Source organism: Salmo salar, chromosome ssa13, assembly GCF_905237065.1.
Source record: "Salmo salar chromosome ssa13, Ssal_v3.1, whole genome shotgun sequence".
Taxonomy (NCBI): domain Eukaryota; kingdom Metazoa; phylum Chordata; class Actinopteri; order Salmoniformes; family Salmonidae; genus Salmo; species Salmo salar.
The window spans coordinates 27,521,829-27,538,842 of record NC_059454.1 but is presented as its reverse complement, the minus strand read 5'-3'; the positions used below and the strand labels follow the sequence as shown (position 1 = coordinate 27,538,842).

At 42.0% G+C, this 17,014-nt stretch overlaps 1 protein-coding gene across 2 annotated transcripts in view; it reads left to right on the top strand.

The window, feature by feature from the left end:
• The window catches only part of LOC106566793 (helicase ARIP4), a 112,452-nt gene that overhangs the window by 67,490 nt on the left and 27,948 nt on the right, over positions 1-17,014 (top strand). For both annotated transcript variants that reach the window (XM_014135186.2, XM_014135187.2), the window contains 4 exons: positions 2,473-2,710; positions 4,360-4,490; positions 8,868-9,005; positions 13,781-14,004. In XM_014135186.2, coding sequence (XP_013990661.2) covers positions 2,473-2,710; positions 4,360-4,490; positions 8,868-9,005; positions 13,781-14,004 — 731 coding nt within the window. The remainder of the gene's footprint in view (positions 1-2,472; positions 2,711-4,359; positions 4,491-8,867; positions 9,006-13,780; positions 14,005-17,014) is intronic.

The following is a 17,014-nucleotide window of genomic DNA, read 5'->3' as shown; positions in this document are numbered from 1 at the left end:
GTGGTGATCCTAACTGACCTAAGACAGGGAATTGTTACTAGGAGGGCCCTCAGCGTGTGGTGTCAGGAAAATAACCTCACACTCAATGTCAACAAAACAAAGGAGATGATCGTGGACTTCAGGAAACAGCAGAGGGAGCAGCCCCCTATCTACATTGACGGGACAGTAGTGGAGAGGGTGGAGAGTTTTAAGTTCCTCGGCGTACACATCACGGACAAACTGAAATGGTCCACCCACACAGATAGCGTGGTGAAGAAGGCGCAGCAGCGCCTCTTCAACCTCAGGAGGCTGAATAAGTTTGGCTTGTCACCAAAAACACTCACAAACTTTTACAGATGCACAATCGAGAGCATCCTGTCGGGCTGTATCACCGCCTGGTACTGCAGCTGCTCCACCCATAACCGGAAGGCTCTCCAGAGTGTAGTGAGGTCTGCACAACGCATCACCGGGTGCAAACTACCTGTCCTCCAGGACACCTACACCACCCGATGTCACAGGAAGGCCAAAAAGATCATCAAGGACAGCAACCACCCGAGCTACTGCCTGTTCACCCTGCTATCATCCAGAAGGAGAGGTCAGTACAGGTGCATCAAAGCTGGAACCGAGAGACTGAAAAACAGCTTCTATCTCAAGGCCATCAGACTGTTAAACAGCCATCACTAACATTGAGTGGCTGCTGCCAACATACTGACTCAACTCCACCCACTTTAATAATGGAAAAATTGATGTAATCAATTTATCACTAGCCACTTTATATAATATAATGTTTACTTACCCTACATTACTCATCTCGTATGTATATACAGTACGCTATACCATCTACTGCATCTTGCCATCTGATGTAATTAAATGTATCACCAGCCACTTTAAACAATGCCACTTTATATAATGTTCTCATACCCTACATTGCTCATCTCATATGTATATACTGTACTCTATACAATCTACTGCATCTTGCCATCTTGATGTAATGTATCACTAGCCACTTTAAACAATGCCACTTCATATAATGTTTTTATACCCTGCATTGCTCATCTCATATGTATATACTGTACTCTATACCATCTTGCCTATGCCGTTCGGGCATCACTCATTTATATATTTTTATGTACATATTCATATTCATTCCTTTACACTCGTGTGTGTATAAAGTAGTTGTTGTGAAATTGTTAGATTACTTGTTAGATATTACTGCACGGTCGGAACTAGAAGCACAAGCATTTCGCTACACTTGCATTTTCACCTGCTAACCATGTGTATGTGACAAATACATTTGATTTGATTTGGATTAAATGTCAGGAATTGTGAAAAATTGAGTTTAAATGGCTAAGGTGTATGTAAACTTACGACTTCAACTGTATCTACAACGTGATTGGAGTCCACCTGTGGCCAATTCAATTGTTTGGATATGTTTGAAAAGAAACACACTTGTTTGTATAATTGTCCCACAGTTGACAGTACGTCAGAGCAGAAACTATACCATGAAGTCCAAGGAACTGTTTGTAGATCGATGAGATACGCCTCATCACAATTCTATCTGGGGAAGGGTATAAAACAATTTATAGAGTGTTAAAGGTTTCCAAGATGTGCTAAGCTGATACGGACATACTCAAGGCTGTAATTGCCGCCAAAGATGCTTGGTGTGAATACTTATGTAAAAATTTGCTAATATCTATTTCATCCATTTTTTTTATTCAGGCTGTAACACAACAAAATGTGGATTAAGTCAAGGGTTCCGAATATATGACTAGGTGGGGCTTGGTTGAGCTGTATTAGGTTGCATTGAGCATGTCAGTGTTGGCTACAATGTGACAGTGGAGAGATGTATGTGGATCGTACTGAGAGGGCTGTTTATGTGGGCCATAACCTTGGTTTCCTCCTCAACCTTGTTTGTCACTCTTTCCAGCCGCATGGAGAGCCAGAAACACCTTCACATAGCCCCAGTGGTCAGGGTTTCATAAGCTCTCCATATTTATTAGCACTTACATAAGCACCCCAGATCTAGTTCAGTGTCTCCAGTCTGGAGGCAGGGCCAAACAGGTTTGTATCCAACTCTGGCCCAGTCACTCCCTGTTAACCACAAAAAGATGTCTCTCAATGGATCTTTTATATCAATCCCTCTGGGTCAGTTTTTGTTTTTTTAAACTGTTCTTGAATCTGTCTTTACCCTTCCTTCAGTGATGGAGTAATCCATGCCTGCTATATACAACTCCAGTCCTCGAGTACCCCGGACAAGCATACCTGATTCAACTTGTCAACTAACCATCAGGCCCTCAATGAGTAGAATCTGTATTTTTTGTCCAGGGCTACAATAAAATGTGTGCTGTTGGGGGTACTCAAGGGCTGCCGTTGGGATCCACTGATATACAGCGTACCTTTTTTTAAAATAGGTTTTCAATCAACATTTATTTTAATTGATTTATGTTTTGTATACCAGTAATAACAACCTCCCCCCTCTGTTTCTCTTTACAGACCAGCCTCGTACCGCTCCCTTCAGCTCGGAGAATGAAGCACAGGGAGGGGAGTCTGCGGGATGGCAGTGCACCCCCCCATCTACCTCAGCCTCAGGGGAGACGCCGTCCCACCCCTCAACGCAGCCCCACTCTCGACCGTCCTCATGGCCTGAGAACCAAATCCCCTCTCAGTCCCTGAGTGGAACCAAGAAGAGGTCCCACTCCAACAAACCCCCACACATGAGGAGGAACATCAGGTATGACACCTGACCTCTAACAACATCCAAACTCACACATATAGAGAACAACATCTAATAGTCCCTTAACCAGCTTCAAAGATGCAATGAATGGTGATATTTATCCATTAATTCCCTAACTCTTTATCATCTATCCATACAGCACACGTAGGTTATCTTCAACTCTGTTCTCTGGCATTATCTAGTGTTCTGTCTTGTTGATTTTCCCTAGGGAGGGCTCACAATGAAGGCTCTAAGTAGAATATCTTTGTATTACTCAGTCTGGCAACAAGTCAGTCATGCTGCCATGAGTGGGATTATTTCCCCAGTGTTTATTACAGTATTACAGCTCTCACTCACTCACTCACTCACTCACTCACTCACTCACTCACTCACTCACTCACACACGCACACACACACAGAGATACGTACACTAGACCAAAAGTATGTGCACACACACCCGTTCAAATTAGAGGATTTGGCTATTTCAGCCGCACCCGTTGCTGACAGGTGTATAAATCAAGCACACAGCCATGCCGTCTCCATAGACAAACATTGGCAGTAGAGCTCAGTGACTTTCAATGTGGCACCATCATAGGATGCCACCTTTCCAACAAGTCAGTTCGTCAATGCTAGAGCTGCCCCGGTCAACTGTAAATGCTGTTATTGTGAAGTGGAAACATCTAGGAGCGACACTCTCTAGTGAGTTCCAAACTGCCTCTGGAAGCAACGTCAGCACAAGAACTGTTCGTCGGGAGCTTCATGAAATGGGTTTCCATGGCCGAGCAGCTGCACACAAGCCTAAGATCGCCATGCGCAATGCCAAGTGTCGTCTGGAGTGGTGTAAAGCTCGCCGCCATTGGAATCTGGAGCAATGGAAACGTGTTCTCTGGAGGGATTAATCACGCTTCACCATCTGGCAGTCCGACACATGGATCTGGGTTTGGCAGATGCCAGTAGAATGCTATCTGCCCGAATGCAAATTGCCAACTGTAAAGTTTGGTGGAGGAGTAATAATGGTCTGGGGCTGTTTTTCATGGTTTGGGCTAGGCCCCTTAGTTCCAGTGAAGGGAAATCTTAACGCTACAGCATACAATAACATTCTAGACGATTCTGTGCTTCCAACTTTGTGGCAACAGTTTGGGGAAGGCTGTTTCCTGTTTCAACATGACAATGCCCCCGTGCACAAAGCGAGGTCCATACAGAAATGATTTGTCGATCGGTGTGAAAGAACTTGACTGGCGAGCCAGGCCTAATCGCCAACATCAGTGGCCGACTTCACTAATGCTCTTGTGGCTGAATGAAAGCAAGTCGCCGCAGCAATGTTTCAACATCTAGTGGAAAGTCTTCCCAGAAGAGGGGAGGCTGTTATAGCAGCAAAGGGGGATCAACTCTATATTAATGCCCATGATTTTGGAATGAGATACACGTACATGCATACATGCGCGCACACACCAGAGATGTATAGACACACACACGCATACACACAAATGAACACATACAGCATTAGTAATGTATATCCCCATGCGATCTGGCTCGGTCTAGTCAGTCTGTTGGCCCTTTAACAGAGATGGGTGCCTGGTGCCTATTCTGAGCTCTCTCTTCTCCTTCTCCATCCCGCTCTGTCTCTCTCTCTCTCTTGTCTCCCTCTATTCCTCTATGTGATGTAGAAAGCTACTGAGGGAGCAGCAGTTGGAGGCGGTGACCAAAGCTGCCCAGCAGGAGGAGCTGGAGAGGCGGCAGAGGCTGGAACAGCAGAGGAAGGAAGGGCACGTGGCCCTGCTACCTGAGTACACACCAGGTGAAGACAGACACAAACACACACATAATTGATAGCTGGAGTGTTAAATCAGAAATATTTTTGTCTTGAAGTACTATACTCTTGAAATATAATATTATCGTAATATCATAATAGAAGGTACCAGGCCTGGTCTACATAGCAGATTTTGAAAAGGCGTTTGATAAAGTACGACTAGAATTTATATAGAAATGCCTGGATTACTTTAATTTTAAGAGTTATGTACAGCATCCCCAGGTGTAAAATAGTAAATAATGGTTACTTCTCAAAGTATTGAGCTTTAAAGAGGAGTATAGCAAGGCTGTCCATTGTCTCCATATCTATTTATTATGGCCATTGAAATGCTAGCTATTAAAATTAGATCCAACAAGAACATCAAGGGGTTAGAAATCCATGGGATAAAAACAAAAGTGTCAATGTATGTCAAGGATTCTAGTTTTTCTTAAGTCCGCAATCTGGATCACTGCACAGTCTCATTGAAGACCTTGATCACTTTTCTAGCCTCTCTGGACTAAAACCTAATTATGACAAATGTACAATATTACGTATTGGATCGTTAAAAGACGTTGTTTACATCACCTTGTAGTTTACCAAATAAAATGGGCGAATGGTGAAGTAGACATACTTGATATTCATATCTCAAAAAATATAAATTAACTTACCACAATCAATTTCAATAGAAAATTTGCAAAAATAGATAAGATTCTGCAACCATGGATAGTTAATACTTGTCTATTTATGGAAAAATCACATTGTGATAGGATCAAATAGTTAATCAGTTTACTTACTAATGTTGCTGCTTACTCCAGACAACTTGCTTTTTAATACTTATAAGAAAAACATGTTTCATTTTATTTGGAATGCTAAGCCAGACAAAATTAAACGTGCCTATTTATATAATGAATGTGAGTTTGGGGGGCTAAAATGATTAAATATTAAAGCTTTTAAACCTCACTTAAAGCTTCACTCATACATAAGTTATACTTAAACCCAAAATGGTTCTCCAGTAGATTATTAAGAAAGGCTTTATACAGGCTTTATACAGATTACAACTTCTCATACCCGACAAATTGAAAATAAAATGTTCTTTATATTATTGCCCTTTCTTTAAAAAGCCATACAAAGCGGGTTACAATTTCAGTTTTATCCTCCAGAAAATATCTAATAAATATTATGGTTGAACTCAAATATACTGATTAATAAAAAAAACATTCTTTATGGATTTTGTTTTTACAAATTATTATATTTATTAATGATATTATGAATAGAAACGGTGGAGTTATGTCACATATGCAGCTATCGAAAATATATGGGAATATCTGCTCAATCCAAACTTACAACCAACTGATTGCGGCACTACCACAAAAATGGAGGAGGCAAGTAGAAAAGGGAGAAGGTAAGGAACTTGTTTGTCTGCCATATATTGAAGAGACTAATTGTCTGAAAATAATTGTCATAAATAGAAAAATATACCAGTTTCATTTGAGGACAATATTGTTGAAAGTTTCACCATACAGGTTGCAAAATAAATGGGAAGAGAGTTTCGATGTTCCGATTCCCTAGCACATGGTTTATGAACTGATACAAAAAACACTTGATTCAACCCAAGTTTTTCCATTAAAATTCTTGCCACCAACAGAATGCTATGTACAGTTGAAGTCGGAAGTTTACATGCACTTAGGTTGGAGTCATTAAAACTTGTTTTTCAACCACTCCACAAATTTCTTGTTAATTAACAAACTATACTTTTGGCAAGTCGGTTAGGACATCTACTTTGTGCATGACACAAGTAATTTTTCCAACAATTGTTTACAGACAGATTATTTCGCTTATTCACTGTATCACAATTCCAGTGGGTCAGAAGTTTACATACACTAAGTTGACTGTGCCTTTAAACAGCTTGGAAAATTCCAGAAAATGATGTCATGGCTTTAGAAGCTTCTGATGGGCTAATTGACATCATTTGAGTCAATTGGAGGTCTTCCAAATGGACAATGACCCCAAGCATACTTCCAAAGTTGTGGCAAAATGGCTTAAGGACAACAAATTCAAGGTATTGGAGTGGCCATCACAAAGCCATGACCTCAATTCCATTGAAAATTTGTGGGCAGAACTGAAAAAGTGTGTGCGAGCAAGGAGGCCTAGAAACCTGACTCAGTTACACCAGCTCTGTCAGGAGGAATGGGCCAAAATTCACCCAACTTATTGTGGGAAGCTTGTGGAAGGCTACCGGAAACGTTTGACCCAAGTTAAACAATTTAAAGGCAATGCTACCAAATACTAATTGAGTGTATGTAAACTTCTGACCCACTGAGAATGTGATGAAAGAAATAAAAGCTGAAATAAATTGTTCTCTCTACTATTATTCTGACATTTCACATTCTTAAAATAAAGTGATCCTAAAACAGGGAATTTTTAGTAGTATAATAATACTTGTAGGAAAGATGTTTATCTTCAGCTCACAATCTGTGGATACTACATGATTAGAAAGTTTCAAAATGTTTGTAAAACATCACAGTACAATTGAAAATGTATATGGCACATGGAAGCCAAACGAGGGTGGTCTATGGTGATGGGCTGAGAGTGGCTGAGGAGTGGGATTAAAGATCTTATGTTCAGTAATGTATTATTGTTATGTGATTGCTGTATATAAAAGTACAATGTATATGCAAAATGTATATGTAGCAGAAAAGCTGTAAAAAACAAAGATGTGTCCTCCAAAGTGTGGGTTGGTGGATGAGTTAATAAATGTAAAAATATATATATATATATATTACAGTAGTTTGGACATCTACTCATTTCTGGGTTTATCTTTATTTTAACTATTTTCTACATTGTAGAATAATAGTGAAGAAATCAAAACTATGAAATAACACACGGAATCATGTAGTAACCAAAAAAGTGTTAAACAAATGAAAATATATTTTATTTTTGAGATTCTTAAAAGTAGCCACCCTTTTGCCTTGATGACCGCTTTGCACACTCTTGGCATTCTCTCAACTAGCTTCATTGAGGTGAGGTAGTCACCTGGAATGCATTTCAATTAACAGGTGTGCCTTGTTAAATGTTAATTTGTTTAATTTCTTTCCTTAATGTGTTTAAGCCAATCAGTTGTGTTGTGACAAGGTAGGAGTGGTATATAGAAGATAGCCCTATTTGGTAGAAGACCAAGTCCATATAATGGCAAGAACAGCTGAAATAAGCAAAGAGGAATGACAGTCCATCTGTACTTTAAGACAGTCAGTCAATCCAGAACTTTTAAAGTTTCTTCAAGTGCAGTCGCAAAAACCATCAAGCGCTATGATGAATCTGGCTGAGGACTGCCACAGGAAAGGAAGACCCAGAGTTACCTCTGCTGCAGAGGATAAGTTTATTAGAGTTACCAGCCTCAGAAATGATAGACCAAATAAATGCTTCACAGAGTTCAAGTAACATACACATCTCAACATCAACTGTTCAGAGGAGACTGCGTGAATCAGGCCTTCATGGTCGAATTGCTGCAAAGAAACCACTACTAAAGGACACCAGAGAGAAGAGACTTGCTTGGGCCAAGAAACACGAGCAATGGAAATCTGTCATTTTTCTGATGAGTCCAAATGTTTGATTTTTTGTTCCAACCGCCATGTCTTTGTGAGACGCAGAGTAGGTGAACGGATGATCTCTGCATGTGTGGTTCCCACTGTGAAGCATGGAGGAGGTGTGATGGTGTGGGGGTGCTTTGCTGGTGACACTGTCAGTGATTTATTTCAAATTCACGGCACTCTTAACCAGTATGGCTGCCACAGCATTCTGCAGTGATACTCCATCCCATCTGGTTTGCACTTAGTGGGACTATCATTTGTTTTTCAACAGGACAATGACCCAACACACCGCCAGGCTGTGTAAGTGCTATTTGACCAATAACGACAGTGATGGAGTGCTGCATCAGATGACCTGGCCTCCACAATCACCCGACCTCAACCAAATTGAGATGGTTTGGGATGAGTTGGACCGCAGAGTGAAGTAAAAGCAGCCAACAAGTGCTCAGCATATGCGGGAACTCTTTCAAGAAAAAAAAGCATTCCGGGTAAAGCTGGTTGAGAGAATGCCAAGAGTGTGCAAAGCTGTCATGAAGGGCTGCTACTTTAAAGAATCTAAAATATATTTTGATTTGTTTAATGCTTTTTTGGTTACTACATGATTCCATATGTGTTTCATAGTTTTGATGTCTTCACTATTATTCAACAATGTAGAAAATAGTAAAAAAAATTAAGAAAAACCGTTGAATGAGTGGGTGTCCAAACTTTTGATTGGTACTGTATATCATAATAGAAATTAATGGGTTGATACTTAACACACTCAGGTGATTAACTACTGCATCTCTCCCTCTGTTCCCTCCAGGACATCTGTCTAAGAGTGTGTCTGCTACCGTGGCCAAACAGGATCATGTGATCTGCCTGGACACCAGTAAAAGCAGCACTAACGTCAGAGAAGACGACTCCAAAGCTCTGGTCCCAGAAGTACACACCTCCAATGAAGGTGAGACCCCAGTCACTATGAGATGCTGTTTAGTATCCCTCATCAAGCTAGAGAAGCCCCAGGGTCTGTCACACATGACATATTACTATACATTATATTACACATGTTAACTGAGACTAGGGCTTTTGGGGTAACCGTATTACCGTCACACCCGCGGTCACGAGTCACGAAGGCATTCCACATGACTGTTTAGTCACGGTAATTAGGCTTCTCCAGGCTCTGATGCTGCTGCTGGTCATTAGTAGCCTACCAAACTGCCTGCTACTCAGCACTCTATTGTCCCTCTCACTCTGACATCAATGCAAATGTGTTCGAAAATCTGATCAAACACTTAATGAGAGGCCATGACCTCATGTTACGGAACATTTCTATAGGCTATGCATATAGAGGAGGATCCCATCAGCTTTCTATAGGCTAGGCCTACTATATTTATTTCTCTCAACTTTCCTAATATTAATCACATTCCTTAAATTTACAACAGAAGTATAGCCTACCTGGCTGACATGAAAATAAACCACTGGGAAAAGCGTCCTCCACTATTTAAGTGCATAGATGACATCTATTTTTTCCCTTTCCCCTGTTTCAATACAGGTGCATGATAATGGTCCATCCTAAATCAAAACTAATGTCACACATATATTATTTAATCTTGTAAAGACAAGATTAAATCAAGAATAGACTGATGGGTGACAATATTAGCCTATCACTTCTGAATGATATATTATCACTTGTGAATGATGCCCAGCTTAAGAAACAATGCCTTTTCTTTGTGACTTGTTCGAATCATAGTCGCACACCTCATAGCCTAGCCCATAGACCTATATGTTTTAATAAGGTTTGATCACAACTAAAGTGACCAAATAAGTTCTTAAAATTAAGCACATTAATCCACTTACAAGGGGTGTAGAGCCTAACTGGCATCAGTAAGCGGCGCGTGAGTTTGGGGAAGATAATTTTCACCATAAAAATGCACCTTTTATAATAAAAGCATTACATGCATAATTACATTTGCGATCACTTTTGATAATGGTGGTTTCCGCTAGTGGAACATTCGCGTTTATAGCCTACTACCACGTGCGCATTGATGCGCTTATAATGTGAAGAAATAAACTATTCATATCAACAGTTGAAGCTAAACGTTCTGATCTGTTGCATCAGCCTCATTGCGTAAAACAGTTTTTTTTGATGCTATTGGTTGTTTTAATTTGGGATCTATTGCATCCCACAACTGTCCCAGACTATGTTTGGAATATTTATTTCTCACACAGAATAGAATAGGTCAACTTTTGTACTATGGGGGATGGTAGATTGACATAGGCTAGTGCTGTTCGTTAGGCCTACTCATCTTGTTGGCTGACGAAAAGTAAATGTGGACACTGATTCCAATATCTTCAATATGCACCTTGCAATTGGATAAGGACACTCGCAGTTGCTTCCCGATGTGTCTGTCTTACCTTGTAGCCTGTCATTAAGACCGATCACGTGACAGAGAGCCATGGGAGTGAGAAACCCTTCGGATTACGCAGAAGATATTTGAAAATGTCAAATTGTGAGACTATTGGACTGTGCACTTCCTTCGCAAAAAACAAAGCAGAGCTCATGCCTTTCAAGCAACTTATTTCAAATCATCATTAGTCTCATCATGCAGCCTTACAATGTATTAAAAATCAAAACCGATAGCCTAACGTTTGTAGAACTGAAGGTACATAAATAACTCTAAATTAAGCATATAGGAGGACCTATTTCTTTGTTAACCGCTCAACACAGAACAGCCGCATGTGCGCACTCCCTCAAATCATTTGGAGAAAAGATTAATATTTTATTAGCTTTGTTCAATTGTATTCTAAATACTATAAAATAATGGCATGGAATTATAAGCGAATCTTGTCTGCTAAATGAACTAGTGTAGCCCACAGCCATTTGGCATAGCCAGATCAGGACCTAACATAAGGACAACTCAGAGTATGCTGTTCTGTTCTTCTGAAATAGACAACATTTTCTTCATATCATGCTTCTTTAGACCTGTCTAAAATAAATAATGGATTTGTTGTGAAGGTGTACGCTAAATTACATGGATTTATTCAACTTTTTAAAATGTGTGGAAGCCAGGAGATGCTAAATGTGTTTGTTATTTAGTGATCAATTACCTTGAGACTGGCAGTTATTTGCTTGACAATCACCGGCCCTGCCACAGCCCTAACTGAGACTGATTGTGGTCCTCCTGTGCTGATCGAGGATCAGGTCCCCTGTACCTTTTTTATCTTATTCTTTATGATCTAAAAGGCAGAAATGATCCTAGATCAGAACTCCTACGCTTTGAATACCTGCCCTGGTTGTGCAATACTGAGGAACTCTGCTCCAGTCATTCTTAGATTTCCATCAACAACGTTCGGTCACTGATCTTTATGAATTTGACATGTTATCAGATGAATAGCCAAGTCACACTGTAGTTAATAGAGCATAAAAATATGTTAATTGAACTCGAGGGTCCTACACCAAACATGGTTCCTGAACCACTGATGGATTTAGAATGGCAAGACTGCCATGCTTTATGTGCTTGGTGACGTTATGACCCATTTCTCTGTTCTTCAGGTGTTGTAAATGGGATCAAATGTGGGTTAGATGCTTACTGTAGGTCAGTTAAGGGAAATGATCTCGCTGCAGTGTACTTTATGAAAGTACGTCATGTAAAGTTATCAGAATTATAGCATGGGGTACGTAGGGACTGGGGTGTGCTGTACCTGACTGGCTCTGAGCAGTTGTCTGAGCTAGATCAGCTGAGCTAGAGCAGGAGAGTCGCTACAGTATAGAACTAAGCTCTGGTGGGTACATCATGTGCTTTTCCTCCACTGGTCATGACTCACTCTCACACACACACTCTGTCTGTCTGTCTGTCTGTCTGTCTGTCTGTCTGTCTGTCTGTCTGTCTGTCTGTCTGTCTGTCTGTCTGTCTGTCTGTCTGTCTGTCTGTCTGTCTGTCTGTCTGTCTGTCTGTCTGTCTGTCTGTCTGTCTGTCTGTCTGTCTGTCTGTCTGTCTGTCTGTTATTCACACATACATACACCTGTCTGTTTGTGGGCATAGATCCACATTGAACAGATCCATTCCCAGTTGAACCCCCTTCCAACCCACCCTGCGTTTTTGAGTCCTGGATGAGAGGGTAGGCAATTTAAGGCAACAATGTCTGGAATGGAAGTGGGTCTATGGAGAAAATGTCTGGTTAATGCCAGCCCCAGCCTCAGCCAGCTTCCAGCCTCAGCCAGCTTCCAGCCTCAGCCAGCTTCCAGCCTCATGCAGCTTCCAGCCCAGGCAGCGTGGTAACATTTCTGCCCTGGGTTATGTAAACCCATCTCCCACCACTATAATCCAGCTTGTATAAGCACCCATTCAGTAGACTTACATAAGCCTGCTCTCTATCGTCTTCTCCTCCCCTCTTCTAGGCCACATCTGTAGTTAAAAAAATGGCACAAGTTTGTGGAACTTATCACTTAATATAGATGACGTGGGGACCCGTTTAGATGTTTCTGTATATATTTTTACATTGTTATTTGAAACCAGGCCAGGGAAGAACTTTTTTGAAGATTTGTTTGCCTGAAGATACTAAGACAAACATGACGCCAGAAAAATTGCAGTCATTTCATAGAATTTGTGAAAACAGATGTCTTCTTTTGGAGATAAATAGTGTTATTGAAACACTTATTATTGAATTATTGAAACGTATGATATTTTATTTGTTTAGGCAATATTGTGTAACATAATGGTAGAAAATGATTGTTTTGATCAAAAGGCAGCCACACAATGCAATTGAAACATGTGTGTATTATGTACAGTACCAGTCAAAAGTTTGCACACACCTACTCATTCAAGGGTTTTTATTTTTACTATTTTCTACATTGTAGAATAATAATGAAAACATCAACTATGAAATAACACATATGGAATCATGTAGTAACCAAAAAAGTGTTATACAAATCAAAACCTATTTTATATTTAAGATTCTTCAAAATAGCCACCCAGCTTTGCAAACTCTTGGCATTCTCTCAACCAGCTTTACCCGGAATGCTTTTCCAACAGTCTTGAAGGAGTTCCCACATATGCTGAGCACTTGTTGGCTGCTTTTCCTTCACTCTGCGGTCCAACTCATCCCAAACCATCTCAATTGGGTTGAGGTCGGGTGATTATGGAGGCCAGGTCATCTGATGCAGCACTCCATCACTCTCCTTCTTGGTCAAATAGCCCTTACACAGCCTGGCGGTGTGTTGGGTCTTTGTCCTGTTGAAAAACAAATGATAGTCCCACTAAGCGCAAACCAGATTGGATGGCGTATTACTGCGGTAGCCATGCTGGCTAAGTGTGCCTTGAATTCTAAATAAATCACTGACAGTGTCACCAGCAAGCACCCCAACACCATCACACCTCCTCCTCCATGCTTCACGGTGGAACCACACATGCGGAGATCATCCGTTCACCTACTTTGCATCTCACAAAGACATGGTGGTGGAACAAAAAATCTCAAATTTGGACTCATCAGACCAAAGGACAGATATATTTAGATTTGTTGGTTACTACATGATCTCAATGTGTGTTATTTCTTAGTTTTGATGTCTTCACTATTATATATTAACAGTAAAAATAAAGAGAAAACCCTTGAATGAGTAGGTGTCCAAACTTTTGACTGGTACTGTAAATGTATTAAATGCTTCTCCATTTCCATCTACAATGCTCTTCTAACAAAAACACCTTGACCCCCCTTTTCTTTTTCCTTTCTCAACCATAGACGTGATCGAGCTGAGCTCCGGCGAGGACGACGCCCTACAGATCAGCAGCGAGTCCACCAATGAGGAGGAGGAGCGGTCGGAGGAGGCCAGCGGCGCCCACGTCAATGACGCTGTGAACCAACCGGACGCCCTGGGGCGTGTCTTGGTCAACCTGAATCACCCTGCTGAGGAGGTAGACCTGTTTCTCTCCCCTCAACTGGCCCGGGCCATCAAACCTCACCAGGTATGGATTTCCTCAGTAGAATATCAAGTAGGCTTGGGCGGCATATACCGTTATACCAGGGTATTTGGAAATGGCCACGGGAGGGTTTCCCAATACCTTCAATACATTCTAATATTTGTAACAATTTAAGTAAATACCTGCAGTCAACTTGTGGAATGAGTTGGGGGATGAAGCAGATCGCGTTCTTATTTCACCTGTCACATTATTGTACAACGGGATCAAGCAGGAGCAGGTGTGTCCAGCTGTGTGTTGACAGGGGTCTCGTGTTATATTGAGTCAACAGTGTGTTTTTGCTTCAATAGAGTGATCAGGGATGTGCATCTGTAGTTTTCCTTCACACAAAATACATTAGTGCAACACATTCAGCATAAAATAGCTTTATTTTGATTCGATGACAACAGAAGTCTTTTTTGCAAAACGATGTATGGCCATCATATTTCTAATGTTTAGGCGTATCATAGGAAATGTATTTTCTAACGTTTTGCTTAAAGTTAATATTTCATTTTACTGGCAAAGTCTCTGGCTACACTGAGAAAAGTAGCTCCACATCAGTCAGAGCTCTGTCTGCTGATAGAAGCCTCTTCATGAATACTCATCCCAGTTTAGAAGTGCAACTGAAGCACACAGTTAGTCTGATGTCGAGCAGAAAGTACAATAAGAACCATTTTAGATCTGCGTTTCCAAACGCAGTAAGATATTTATTTTTTCCCTTCGTGACAAACACAGAATTCTGCGTTAACACCACCCCTAAGTTTAACTTGCTATCTAAGTAAGTGGCTAAGTTAATAAGGTGACAGGCATCATATTGTGTTAGCTTTCTGCCATGTTTGAGAAGTCAAAACCCTTTGGATGTTATTTGCACAGCTGCCACTGCCATATTGATTTCCTTGTGTCTTTTATCCTTTCCGTTCTCGGCTGTCTGCTCCTCCCCCCTCTTCTTCAAGCAGAGCAGGCTGTTGCCCTAGTGACTCCAGACTCCACACAGCTTGTAGACATGCTGCTGGAGCCTCCCGAGTGGCGCAGCAGTCTAAGGCACTGCAGTGCTTGAGGCATCACTACAGATCTGGGTTCGATCCCTGGCTGTGTTGCAGCCGGCCGCGTCCGGGAGACCCAATTGGCCCAGCGTTGTTAAGGGAGGGTTTGGCCAAGGCCAGGATGTCCTTGTCCCATCACGCTCTAGCGACTCCTGTGGCGGGCCAGGCGCATGCACGCTGACACAGTCGCCAGTTGTACGGTGTTTCCACCAACACATTGGTGAGGCTGGCTTCCGGGTTAAGCGAGCAGTATGTCAAGAAGCATTGTGGCTTGGCAGAGTCGTGTTTCAGAGGATGCATGGCTCTCGACCTTCGCCTCTCCCGAGTCCGTACGGGAGTTGCAGCGATGGGATAAGTCTGTAACTACCAATTGCATATCACAAAATTGGGGAGAAAAAGGGGTAAATAGTGTTTAAAAAAATTAAGACATGCTGCTGGAGAGCCAGTACTGCATCCGTCAAAAATGTGTTCATTTGCACAATGCAGTGGTGGAAAAAGTACCTAATTGTCATACTTGAGTAAAAGTAAAGATACCTTCATAAATAATGACTCAAGTGAAAGTCATCCATTTTTATCAGCATATTGATTCCACAACTCTAATACTCTTGACCACTGCTACTCTAACTTCCGTGATGCATACAAAGCCCTCCCCCACCCTCCGTTTGGCAAATCCGACCACGACGCTATCTTACTTGTCCCGGCTTATAGGCAGAAACTCAAACAGGATGTACCAGTGACGAGAACCATTCAACGCTGGTCTGACCAATCGGAAGCCACGCTCCAAGATTGTTTTGATCACACGGACTGGTATATGTTCCGGTCAGCCTCAGAGAACAACATCGACCTATACGCTGAGTCGGTGAGTGAGTTTATAAAGAAGTGCATTGGAGACGTCGTACCCACTGTGACCATTAAAACCTACCCTAACCAGAAACCGTGGATGGATGGCGGCATTCGCGTAAAACTGAAAGTGCGATCCACCGCATTTAACCACGGAAAGAGGTCTGGAGATATGGCTGAATATAAACAGTTATTCCCTCCGCAAGGCAAACAAGCAAAATGCCTGTACAAGGACTAGGTAGAGTTGTAATTCAAAGGCTCCGACACGAGACGTTTGTGGCAGGGTCTACAGGAAATCACGGACTACAAAAATAAAAACAGCCACATCACGGATACCGACGTCACGCTTCCAGACAAATGAAACACCTTCTTTGCCGGCTTTGAGGATAATACAGTGCGACCATCTCGGCTCGTTAACAAAGTGTGCGTCCCCGTTCCCCCCTCCTTCTCAGTGGCTGACGTGAGTAAAACATTTAAACATCTTAACCCTCGCAAGGCTGCCGGCCCAGACGGCATCCCTAGCTGCGTCCTCAGAGCATGCGCAAACCAGATGGCTGGTGTGTTTACGGACATGTTTAATCGCTCCCTATCCCAGTCTGTTGTCCTCACATGCTTCAAGATGGCTACCATTGTTCCTGTACCCAAGAAGGCAAAGATAACTGAACTAAATGACTACCGCCCCGTAACACTCACTTCTGTCATCATGAAGTGCTTTGAGAGGCTAGTCAAGGATCATATCACCGCCACCTTACCGGCCACCCTAGACCCACTTCAGTTTGCATACCGCTCCAACAGGTCCACAGATGACGACATCACCATCACATTGCACACTGCCCTATCCCATCTGGACAAAAAGAATACCAATGTAAGAATGCTGTTCATTGACTATAGCTCAGCATTCAACACCATAGTACCCTCCAAGCTCATCATCAAGCTGGAGGCCCTGGGTCTCAACCCCTCCCTGTGCAACTGGGTCCTGGACTTTCTGATGGGCCGCCCCCAGGTGGTGAAGGTAGGAAACAACATCTCCACTTCGCTGACCCTCAACAAGGGTGTGTGCTCAGCCCTCTCCTGTACTCCCTGTTCACCCACGACTGCGTGGCCATGCACGCCTCCAACTCAATCATCAAGTTTGC